This window comes from Aedes albopictus, unplaced genomic scaffold (genome assembly GCF_035046485.1).
Source record: "Aedes albopictus strain Foshan unplaced genomic scaffold, AalbF5 HiC_scaffold_322, whole genome shotgun sequence".
In the NCBI taxonomy this organism is placed as follows: Eukaryota; Metazoa; Arthropoda; class Insecta; order Diptera; family Culicidae; genus Aedes; species Aedes albopictus.
Window position 1 is genome coordinate 14,192 of NW_026917115.1, and position 12,895 is coordinate 27,086.

General features: G+C 45.1%; 1 protein-coding gene across 1 annotated transcript; it reads left to right on the top strand.

Moving 5' to 3' along the window:
* Window positions 1-3,638: 3,638 nt before the first annotated feature.
* LOC134283973 (mushroom body large-type Kenyon cell-specific protein 1-like) lies at window positions 3,639-12,638 on the top strand (the record flags this gene model as incomplete). Its single annotated transcript, XM_062843598.1, has 1 exon — window positions 3,639-12,638. A coding segment is annotated over one exon (2,736 nt), but the record flags the coding sequence as incomplete, so codon positions are not given.
* Between the last annotated feature and the right edge of the window lie 257 nt (window positions 12,639-12,895).

The window sequence follows — 12,895 nt, forward strand, 5'->3', positions numbered from 1 at the left end:
GTAGAATCATTCAAGAACTTCATAGAGTGTCACCTATTGAAACTGATAGAAAGCATAAAGAAATCCTGAGATATTTTCACGAGGGAGCTCCTCGGAGGAAATTCAGAGCGAGTTCTCAAAAAAACATCCACAGAGATTTTTTGGAAATTAGATCTCTAGATATATCGTTGAATGAATTCCTGAAAGTTTCTCAAATCCCTTGGAGAAAATTTTGTAGAATTCTCATTCAACCTTTGGGTGAGTCTTTGCTAAACTTCTTAAAGAAGCCCCTGATAAAATTGTTGGAAAAACTTGGAGAGTTCATGGAGAAGCTTCTCAAAAAATTCTTCGAAAACAATAAGTGTAATTCCTAGAGGAGCACGTAGGATTCTAGAGAAAAATATATATGTGTAGTCCTGTAAATCCTGGAAATTTGATGCAGAATTCGAGTATCTAATTTGAAAACATTGTTCTGAAATTCTTGGTGTAGTTTGAAATGTCTTCAGAAGGTCTTCATGAAAGCAAACATCTTACAGCTGGCACCCCTGAGCTCAACATTCTTAGATCTTCCCAATCATGGTCATCGTAATAGATGACGATGCCATTGTTGTTGTTGTTGTTGTTGGTTGCTTGACGGTCATCGCTCGGTTGGGTGTCCAGTCCGTCTAAAGGAGTCGAGGAGTCTTTTTTGATTGGAAAATCGTTTCAACACCGGAGCGCCGCGCCGGACACTCCGATGGTGGTCGTCAATCTTTCCCGCGAATAGAAGAATTCTTTTCAAGCTTGTCTCTCCGCGTCTCCACCGCGGATCGCCGGCTGCCACTTCATCGCCTACTTCCTCGGGCTGTTGAATGCGCGCATAATTAAATGTGCAATTCATCATCGTCATCGAAGCGCGCCAAACATGGCGAGCACTATTCATAGCCCCGTTGTGCGCTATCAACGCGCCATCTACACACACTGGCACTGACTGGCTGGATCGCATCATCATCTTCTTCGATGGGGCTGCGGGCTGCGCGGCTCGCAATCATGTTTTCCGAGGTTATGGGCATGACGCAGAACCTCTCGCTTTTTTTGTCGATTGCTAGAATCTGGTTACTTTCCTGGATTCTTCTCCCCTTGGTGCAGTTTGCTTTAGTAATTTACGCGTTCTTGAGCGTGCGTCCGGCGGTCGTTGAACCACGCGCATCGTCGTATTCTAACTCGAACGAATCGAACCACACCATCCAAGCGCCCACAGCCGTTTATCGTCTTCCGAGAATTCGACTGCTGCGACGACGTCTTCGGCAGGCAATGGCAGCCAATTTCCCACACTGCTTTCCCACACAGGCGGAGGCAAGTGCCAAATTGACCCGATTGGCGGGTGGCAGGTGGTTGTCAAATTCGCTAACTAGACACAAAGCAACTCAGTCCAACCTCGAACAGGAAAGTTTTTTTTTTATTTTATTACTTTTTTTTGGACGGCTGTGTTCTGCCTTGAAACAACCGCTAGCTTGCGGTACTTGGCTTCGGCTACGACGATGAGGACGACGACGACGGCATAGAACAATGTGAGAACCTTCAAAAACCTGTGAAATCGCACCTGCTTCGATCCATGTTTCTGTTCCACCACCACCACATAACAGGCGGCGAAGAAAATTCTTCGAAACCAATTTGCCAACCAATCGAAGCAACCCGCGCGTTTCACCACCGCGCTCCGCCAGCAGCAGCAGCAGCGCCGAAAACCAAAAGCGCTGCAGTTTGTTTTGAATGTTTGTGCACCACCACTTGTCTTGCTCCCCTCGCATTCACCCCGCTGCAACTCGAACTAATTTCGGTTTCACAAGCAATTACAAACCTTCAGAGGCAAGTAACAATAAAAAAACTACAACAGAATTAAATCAATGACTCACCTGCCTGCGGTTTCGATTTCTCACCGTACTCCGATTGCATTCCGAAAACTGCGGTGGTCCGATGGTCGGACACCGCGCCGCTGCCGAAGTTTGACGGTTCTTCGTGCGTTCTGTTGTTCTGTTGGTAAACAGCCGATTCGCTCACGTGACCTTGTCGACGCGGCTTCGCCCACCTTCACGCACTTCGCCAAAACACACCAGAACACAACAAGTGATGCCGCAACGTTAGTGGTGGTGCGTGTGGTGGCGGCGCCTGGCGTCCAAGGAACGCACTTTTTCCCGTGGCTCCTCCTTCTAAATTTTGCGCCTACTGCGTGCGGTTCGGTTTCTTCACGCGATTTCTATTCCATCGCGGGTGCGGCGGCAGCATTCTAATGCCTCTAAACAACAACCACCGCACTGGTATTCGTTGGGCCGGTTTCTGTTTTTTTGTGTGTTCGGTTTCCTTTCCCCCTTCGGGGTTCCGAAAGCGGAATTTTCGGTTGTTGTTTTGTTTCACTTTGCGGCTTGTTTCGGTCGGCGGAGGCCATAGTACTTGATGGTGTTTGGTGGTGGCACAACAACGGTTGGTTGAATTCGGTGCGGGAATCTAAGCAGGCCATGTTTCTTTTTCGGGTGCGTTTGTGTAGCTGCGGATTAGAAAACAAAACAAAATAGAAACATGAAACCAGTTTGTGGGTATTGCTACGAAGTTTGTGGTTTCTTCTTTCTACAGTGAGCTTGATACAAGATCCATGAACCATGACTTCTGGGAAAAGCCTTTTCACGTAGCTAGAAAAACCTTTTTCGGGCTGCTTCAGAAGCCCTTCTCAGACTACTTGGAAATCGTACTCCACCTTGAAACATCTCTTTCCCTTTCCTTCTTAGAGGAAAGAAACCTTTTCTGAGGAGTTTTCTCTGAGAGGCTCTACGAAACGTCTTGGAGAATCTGTTCCAAGTTACTTGGAGTGTTTTTAAGCTTTTTGGAGAAACTTTTCCAAACTTTTATGAAAGACTTGTCCGAAATTCATGGAGAATCTTTTCCATTCTCTATCAACCTTTTTAGAACCAACTTCTTTGAAAAGCTATACCGCACCCAAGCAACACACATGTTATATAAGAGTTACGACAGCGCAAGTTTTGGTTCTATAGAAGTTAATTTTACGTAATTCTAACATTGTGTTGGAATAACGTCAAATAAACTTCTATACAACCAAAACTTGCGCTCTCGTGACTAATATATAACATATGTGTTGCTTGGGCATTTAGTTCACCACTGGACTGCGAACTGCGACTTCTATAGTGCGAAAACGTAAATAAAAGTGCGCGATTGCATCAAATCAGGTTGATGTCTTCGGCGCACTAATTCTTCAATCTATGGTGAACAAGTGCTCTGAAGACACCGAGTTGATTTGATGCAATCGCGCACTTTTTTTAGCGTTTTCGCACTCGTGAAAACTAGTGCGATAGTCCAGTGGTGAACTAAATGCGCTATATTACAAGCTTATTGCAAAGGTTTTTTCAGCTTCTTTGGAAAAACTTTTCAAAGCTCGCAAGAGCTTTCAAAAGCTCTTTGAAGACGTTTTTCCAAGCAACTTAGAGTAACTTTTTCAGACAATTTGGAGATGCTTTCCCAATATGTTCGGAGAAGTTTTTTCCAATTAGGTTTTCTAAGCTTCTTAGAAACCTTTTCAAAGCTACCGGTAGATGTCTGACATGTCCTGTATACGTTATTCAAATCAAACACAAAATATGTTAAAATCCACATGACAACAAATCGAAAACTAACGAATTTTCTTTCCTTCCTTCCGCAGGGCCAAACCACGCCTCTCACCGATCGGCGGCCGGCGTACGTACACCGAGGACGAGCTCCAAAGTGCACTGCAGGACATCCTGAATGGGAAGCTGGGCACCCGGCGGGCCGCGGTCCAGTACGGCATCCCACGGTCGACCCTGCGCAACAAGGTCTACAAACTGGCCATGGAGTACAAACGTGACGTTCTCCACCACGTGCCGCTGGATGACGACGACGATGATGACAAGGACTCGCTCGAAGACGACGTCGGCATCAGCGGCGGCGGCGGCGGCAGCAGCAACCAGATCAAGTACAACCAGCAAGCACTGGCCGAAGCATACCTGCGTCTGTACGGCGGCGGCGGCAGCAGCAGCAGCACTCCGAAGCCCGAACCCACCTCCGCACCTTCCACACCACCCCAGCAGCATCCGACGCCTGAACCTCCGATGTTGAAACCGATCCACCCGCAAACCCCTCAACCGCAGCAGCAAACCGCCACGCCACAGTCATCTCCGCTGGCGGCCGCTGCCAACAGTTTGATCGACCCCAACATCCTGCTTCAGCTGCAAAGTCTACTCCTTACGGGAGCTCTTCCACGGCTGACGAACCAAGCTGCCCAAACTGGCAACCCCGAGGAAGCGGCGGCAGCTCAGGCAGCTCTCGCTACCCTTCCCGAGCTGTTGAAGAAGCTCATTCAGCAACAGGAATTGATCGCCGAGCAGATCAAGAAGGCCGCTGGCGGCCCTGAACCACAGCGACCCTCCGCAAGCACCCCGACGCTGAACAACGGTCAACCGATCGACCCGCGGCTATTTCCCTACCTCCAACAAAGCAAGTCCCGGGCGGCGTCCGGAACACCGGAGACCACCACCTCCTCCATGGATCTGAACGACGGAGGTAGCGATGACTCGCAGGTCATCTTGAAAGTTCCGTCCTACAAGCCCGTTCCGAATCAGTCCCCTCTACCGACCACTGCCGCAGCGGCAGCTCTTCTGGCTGCCAGCAAAAACGGTGACCATCACAACCTTTCCACACCGTCTCCGCCGACCAACAGCGTACCATCGGTGCGCGATCTCAGCAGTCTGGTCGTCGGTGGTCCCGGCTCTAGCCTCAACAGTAACTCCACCCCACGACCAGTACACACAGCTAGTCCCCAGCAACCGAGCTCTGCCCAACCTCTGAACCACCTGTCCGTGATATCACCTCCGATGAGCGGCGGCATCCGGCCCCGTAGCAACTCCCAATCGCCACCGAGCCTGCTCGGCGGCAAGTCCATGCTGTCGATCAACGACGTCATCGCGAGGAGTATCAGCAAAAACTTCCAACAACATCACCAATCCGATCTGATGAAGCAGCAGATGGAGTCGATGGAGCAGCAATACAAGCGGCCCACCATTTCGGTCATTAAGAACCTGGGCGGAACGGACATTTCCCGGTTTGGAACCAACCCGAACATCACGCAGATGACTGCTCAGCAGCTGGCAAACACCGGCACCGGTGGCAAAGGAACGAGACCAAAGCGAGGCAAATATAGAAACTACGACCGGGACAGTCTGGTAGAGGCGGTCAAGGCGGTGCAGCGAGGCGAGATGTCGGTGCATCGGGCGGGCAGCTACTACGGCGTTCCACATTCCACGTTGGAGTACAAGGTCAAGGAGCGGCACCTGATGAGGCCCCGGAAGCGGGAACCCAAGCCGCAACCTGGACTAGATGGGCTGAAGTCGGACCTCGGAGGAGGAGGAGGAGGAAGCAGTAGCATGAGGAGTATGGATAAGAACAAGGGCCTGGGTGGCATGGGAGCTAGTGCAAAGTCGCAGCAGATGAAGAACCAGTACGCGGGAGCATCACCGAACGGCGGACTGAAGATGCCGATGTTCGATCCCGGAATGGCTTCGCAGCTGCCGTATTCTCCACCATTCCTGTGGCCACATCCGACGGCGGGATTCACTGGACTGCCAATGGATTTTGGTCGGCAAGCGGGAGCGGCGGGGTCTAGTAGCGCTTCGGCGATCATGCAAAGGTTTCAGCCCGATCAGCAGGGTAGTAAGTTGCCCGGCGCGGTGAGTAACAACAGCGCAGGAGGACCGAAAACAGCTCGGGAGCTGGCCGAAAGCATATACGACGGAACGAGTACCAATGGTTCGTTTTTGGATGATATCATTCGGCATAGTTTGGACAAGAAACCGGGCGACATGCATCACGGAGCGCTGTTCGACCAGCTGATGAAGAGTAACCGGTCCGTGCAGCCGCCGTCGCAGTCCTCGGGGAGTGCGGATGATTCCGCAACAGCAGCCCTTCTTGCCAAGGTCAGCGGCTCCAAGCGCAGTGCCACCAGTCCGCTGAACTTCCTACCGGAGATGATCAAGCGGGAACGGACCAGTCCCGGAGCGTCGTCCACCTCGTCGACCAGCAGTAAGCTCGGATCCGTCAGCTTCAACGACCATCACCTCCAGCAGCAACAGCAGCGCCATCTAAATACCTCTAGCGAAAGTCTCTTCGAAAGCCAGCTTGCCAAGAACAATCTGGCGGTCGAGAACCTCATCAAGCTACGTGAGGACCTCACATCGATGTCCGCGGCGCATCACCACAACAGGACGTCGATGGAAGATCAACACAACGGCGGTAAGGACGAACTATCCTCATCCGTTAGCGAGCAGCTGCAGCAGCAGCACCAGCTTCTTTCGCAACGGCTCGTTACCAAGTTGCCAACCGACGACGGCAGCTCATAGAAGTGACTGCCACCAGAGGCGCTGCTGCTGTGGCGCTCCCACACTTTTCTAGGTTAGGTGAAGAAATACGCAAAAGAGTAGTGTAGGGCAAACGGCAGAAGGAAATCCGAAGGGCAAACAAGTAGGCGCAGAGAAGTAGTTCAAATATTATTATTGTAGTAGTTAAAAGTGAGAAAGTGATTGCAATTTATATTTGGGTTGGTGACAGCTTTTATCCACGCTCACGCACACACACACTGATCCGCGTCTCAAAGTGTGCGCTGCGTAGTGTGTGCGTGAGAGCAACTCTTTTAAACTGGAACAAAGCAACCCAAAACAAAAACGGAAAATCAAAATAGCAAAAATCAATGAGATGATGATGATGATTAATTTAGTGCAAGAAGGAAAATCGCGAAATCTAGTGAAAAAACGACAGAGAATTTTAAAACAATGTGAACTTAGAGAGGCGCGCAGACGCAGAAGTAGAAGAAAACCGAAGACGCAGAAGTTTTTTGACAATCGACAAATAGGCTCTTGTAAAAATCCTCCCTTTCACAAACTAACACAAGCAAACATATAACACACAGTGCAAACAAACAAACAAAAAAAAGAACTACAGAAAATCGCATCTTTCGGACTGCTCCATTCCTCACAATCCGCGCTCCCCACCACTTGAACAATAATAATCGAAGTAGCCGGCGAACCGGTGAAGAAACAATAGAAGAGCGACCGACGTTCAGTCGCCAGAACAACCGTAAGAACAAACAACCAAGGAAGTCTGATTTTTATAATACGAAGAAGCGCAAGCGTACGCGGCGCGCGGTGATTATTTTCCGAGAGACACACACACACATGCAAACGCAAATGCCGCCAGGTAAAACAGGAAGATTTTCTATCATTTTACACACACTTCTACCGACATCATCAGAGAAGTACAGTCTAGGCCCATAACCCTTTTCTCAACGATATAGTTGATTCAGTTAGTTGACCGGGAGTGGGAGGAAGGCTGCGGTGACCTCGCTGAGAATGGTCGATCGATTAACGGCAAAGACGGAAAAAATTGTCACCTCCACATGGGCGAGTAAACAACAATAATGGAGGGCACAATGCGGCAACGCAGAAAAAGTAGATTAATTAATTTGCATTTGTCATATCAGCAGCGTGTCAACATGGTGAAAGTTGTGGGTGAGGAACTGAAGTGAGGTTGACATTAATCGATTCGCAGTAGGCCGGTGTTTTTTTTTCAGTGGAGTCGTTTCGGCTTGTTTACAGTGACAGTTGTTTGCTTACAACTGGAGCATAGTGGGTTCGCTTCGGTATTTTTGGTCAAAAATCAATATAAATTAGATTTTCGTGAAAAAAAATGAGCCTACCAAATCTATTTCTTACTCGACCCATAAGTGGACACATGGATATTGCAACAAGCATCATGATTCTCGAGCAATTTTCTCACCTTTTATTTGATTCAAGCAAATTTTACATCCATCCAATTCCACTGCGAAAAATAAACACGCGTAAACAACGGTAGAAATCAACCAGAAAAGCCGGCAAAGCCTCCCGCAGGCCCATTTAGCCGCAACTCAATTAAAAACAAACCCCACTCATGGTCGTTACTCGCGTACACACACACAGACGCTGATCTCCATAATGACTGCGAATTAAGGTAGTGCTACACTGGAACCCTTCCCCGAAAGAGCAGGGTAGCAGGAAAAAAATCGATCAAACACGCAATTATCCAAACCCTCTTTCACCGGGGATTCCGGATCCGAGCCGACGATGACGATGATGGATGGCCAAACCACTGGCGAGGGGAAAGACGCGGTAGAAAAAAAAAAGCTTCCACCCCCATTCTTTCATTAACTTTGTATGCGTCGTCATCGCTCCTGTAAGGGTCATTTCAGCCTTCGCCCATTCCTATTTCTTCAATTTAATTACATCAAATCAAACCGAAGTAATGGGAAATAAACAAACGACTGAAGTAGAAAAAAAAACATTTGGACATAACAAAACCACTTTTAGACGTCAAAAAATGAGCTCTTGGCAAACTGAGAAAAACAAAAACACAATTTTGCACATTTTGTAAACAAATCCAAAAAAATCAATGTCGTGGCTAAAAGTAAGAAACTCAAAATTAAAATTAAAACCCAAAAAAAGTGTATTGATCTATGAACTAAACAAACAAAAGTCATATTTGGTGTTCAAAATTCTAATCCAAGATAATATCAAAATCAAACACACACAAGTAAGAAAAGTCGAAGAAGACAGTCGAGTCGTGAAAATATTAAAATATATTTATGTTTATCTTTGAGAAAGGTATATCGAAGAAAAACAAACATTTTAAGAGGGCCGCCTGACAGGAAACAAAAAAGAAAACAAGATGGCGGACCCCCAACAAAGTAAACTAACTCTATGTTTCGACGTTTTTATCCTTAAACCAAAACAAAAACAAAAATCATCCACCAAAAATATATTTGTGTACTATCGTGACAACCAAAACAAAAAAAAAATATCAAAATTTAAGGGAAAATCAAAATATCAAGTCTCGTAAACTCGGTGTTTTAACTAAGGTTACTACTAATAGGCTGAAACGCGCCTACCGGCGCGGCGGACTGTGGGTAAAACATGAAAAATTTAAGTGTTTCGCATCTCGTAAAATATCATTAGACGGGCGCTCCCGCGCCTACACGCGGAATTATAACTATCAGATCGGACGCGACAGGAAAAATCCTCCCCGAAATCCCGAATCCCGAATCCATCATCCATCTGAACCAAACCAAACCAACTGCAAGTCCTTCGAAAATGTAAACAATCGCGCTTCAAAAAGGGCGCGTTCCATTTAGGATAACTAAACCGCGAAACGGTCAAAACCAAAAACCAAACACAGTCGTCAGCGGAAAGAAATATATTATATATGTGTGTGTCTTCACGTCACGTATACCTCAAAAGTAAAAAGTAAAAAAAACGGCAGAAAATGAGAAGAAAAATTAAACTTATTAACTTAGCAGCCACAGCGGAAGCAAAATCGAAGAAGTCGAAACAAATCAAGAAATAACAACAACAGCTACAACAACCACAGGAAAATAAGTTCTTTCTTTTGACAGTTTGCATCAGTTTGCGTTATCATAACAACAACAACAACTACAACTACAATAGCAACAACAGTTTAGTAGGCTGGGTGATTCGTGGTTCAGTGGTCTGTGGGTAAAATGTGATTGTCCGATGCATTCTTTTGATTTTGATGGTCGAATTTGTTCAAGTGCTCGTGGATTCAGGTAAACAAACTTGATGTATTTGACGGTGGGGTTGTTTGACAGATAATCGATAGGATTTGTTCAACACTTTTCAAGCAATTTCGATGCAAACAAACTGATCTTGAAGGTCTATGACAGTTTTCGTAGGAAAATTACAGACTTGTGTTTGTAAACAATGACATACACGAATCTGTCAAATAAAAAGGCTTATTAAACTCGATTTCTAGAAGATGTCACTTGATTTAGCACATCTGGCATGCAACTTTTTCATTAAAATAAAGTTAGATTTCAAAGCCTACTTGAACCTGAACGTCACGTCGAGTTGGTTATAGTTTAGCTGTCAAATCAATCATCAGACTTCAGCAAATTTGATCGTTTTGGCGCGTCTGTCATTCAGCACTTTCAATGGAGCGGGAGCCCTCGATGGAGACTTTGACATTTGACTCTGATTGTTTACATCGGAGATAAACAATGTTCCCCTTGCAGAGGTTATCGTTTAAACGTCAGATTTAATGCTATCGAAAACAATTATGGTTTTATTATAAATTCGGTTGGAAATCAAATAACTTTTTTTTGAGAAAAATATTTTTGTTTATTTTGGTTTGTTTACAACATCCATCGGAAGTGACGTATATAATGGTGCATCATTGAACGCACACAGCGCACTACACCCGGTACTGAAAAAAAAGTGTCGTTTCCAAAGGCAACGCTAGTAGTTGGCCATTTTTGTTTGTCTATGGTGACTAAATCCGGCATTTTACAAGCGCCAGTGGCTGCCTGAATTTTGTCATTTTCTGGTTGGAATCAATCAATCTTCCCGTGTGGCGTCTAGCCTGTGTCGTTTGGCAGCTGATCGATCTTATCGATCAGCTGTCAAACGACACAAACCAAACACCAGATCTGATCGCAGTTCTATCGGAAAGTGAGCAACATTCTGGAGGCCTGGAGCACTCGTTTGCCGGGCTCCATTTTGAAAAACGATAACATTTTATCGTTTTAACGCCACAATGCAAAAGGTATTTGTTGGCAAATCTGATCGATCTATTGCTCTTGGTTGAAACCTAATCACTTGAGCATCCATATTGATCGTACATTAACAATTTGTTGACCTTACTGGGCAAACGACAAGCCATTCGGTTTTCTGCTAAGCTTGATCGTTTTCACGTCAATACTGAGTGATAACCGAGGTTTGTTATGCAGCAATTATCAAATGCCAATCGATGTCATTTTAATACTCACTTTCTGGTAGAAATATAACGATTTGACAGTTGGCTTGTATCATGTGACAGCTGATCGATAAGATCGATAACTAATCTTATCCATCAGCTAAAAATAGCACATTTCAAAAGTCAGGTCATCAAATTCATACAAAAAAGCGGCCAACTGTGGTTGCGATCAACCAATCTGCCGTCTGGCCTGTATCGTTTGACAGTTGGTCAGATTAATTCACAATGAGACAGAATTTCTTACAGAAGTAAGAATGCAGTCATCCGGACGCGCCGTGAACTGTTTTTACTGTCGCCATGAGACATAATTTCTTTCAAATATAAGGGTGCGGTCATCTGGATGAGCCGTGGACTGTTTATATTGTCGTCATAAGACAGATTTTCTTACAAAAGTAAGGGTGCGGTCATCCGGACGCGCTGTGGACTGTTTTTACTGTCGCCATGAGACTGAATTTCTTACAAAAGTAAGGGTGCGGTCATCCAGACGCGCCGTGGACTATTTATATTGTCGCCATGAGACAGAATTCCTTATAAATACAAGGGCGCGGTCATCTGGACGCGCTGTAGACTGTTTTAACTGTCGCCATTAGACAGAATTTCTTACAACAGTAAGGGTGCGTTCATCCAGACGCGCCGTGGACTGTTTATATTGTCGCCATGAGACCAAATTCCTTCCAAATACAAGGGTGCGGTCATTTGGACGCGCTGTAAACTGTTTTTACTATAGCCGTGAGACATAATTTCTTACAAAAGTAAGGGTGCGGTCATCCGGACGCGCTGTGGACTGTTTTTATTGTCACCATGAAACAGAATTTCTTACAAATGTAAGGGTGCGGTCATCCGGACACGCTGTGGAAAGTTTTTACTGTCGCCATAAGACACAATTTCTTACAAAAGTAAGGGTGCGGTCATCCAGACGCGCCGTGGACTGTATGTATATTGTCGTCATAAGACTGAATTTCTTACAAATGTAAAGGTGCGGTCATCCAAACGCGCCGAAGATTGTTTTTACGGTCGCCATGACAAAGAATTTCTTACAAACGTAAGAATTTGGTCGTCCAGACGCGCGGTGGATTGTTTTTACTGTCGCCATGAGACAGATTTTTTACAAATAATTGACCGCGTAAATTAATCAAGCAAAATGTTTGCAAGAATTCAACCGACAATCAAACATTCTTCAAGGGGAACAATCAGGATGCTGGATTTTGGATACCAAGTTCACAAGTTTCCCTGGATTTTGTTCACATTCTGGTAGTGATCAAGATTGGTAAAATTAATTGTTGATCAGTTGTCAAATTACACAAGTTAAACGCCAGATCGACTGTTCTTTACCATAAAGTGAGCAAAATTCTAACGTTCTGATGCTGGATAACCTTGGTCATTCAAAATCAAAGAAAAGCAACGCTTCGTAAGTTTCCATTTCCCAGCGAACCACCCCAATCCCAGCCTTACATTAAATTTTACGTAAAATTTTCTTTCCCTCCAGTTTCCACCAAAAACACGTCAACGCGTGTGTATGATACACAGTAAAAAAACAACAATACCAACCGGACAACACAAAAACAATAGATTCAAATCACGAACAGCAAGAGACTACTTTGTGTTTCGTTACGAGCAAAACTCAAACAAAAAAAAAACTAACAAAAACATGAACAAAACGCCATTTTAAATTTCGTACTACTTCAGCGTTAGGGTGATTAAGGCATCGTAAATTATGAAGAAAAAAAAAATATTTAGGAAAACTAAAAAAAGAAACAAAAACACACAGAGATGAAAGACAGAAAAAACACAAGTTAAAAATTTAAAACATGGAGAAAATTTTATATGAAGGTAAAATTATACATGAAAATATTATAATTAATTATTGAAAAGTATATTTATACACTATCTGTGATTGATAATCCAAAATTTTGATGTATATTTTTCTCTAAAAACACAAGAAAAAGGAAAAACCAAACGCGAAAGAACCATTTCACGAAGTTGTTGCGCTTATGAAACAAAACAAAAAAACGGTCGTGTTTGGAGAGCGAATCCAAAACTCACACACACACTAACAAGGGTACTT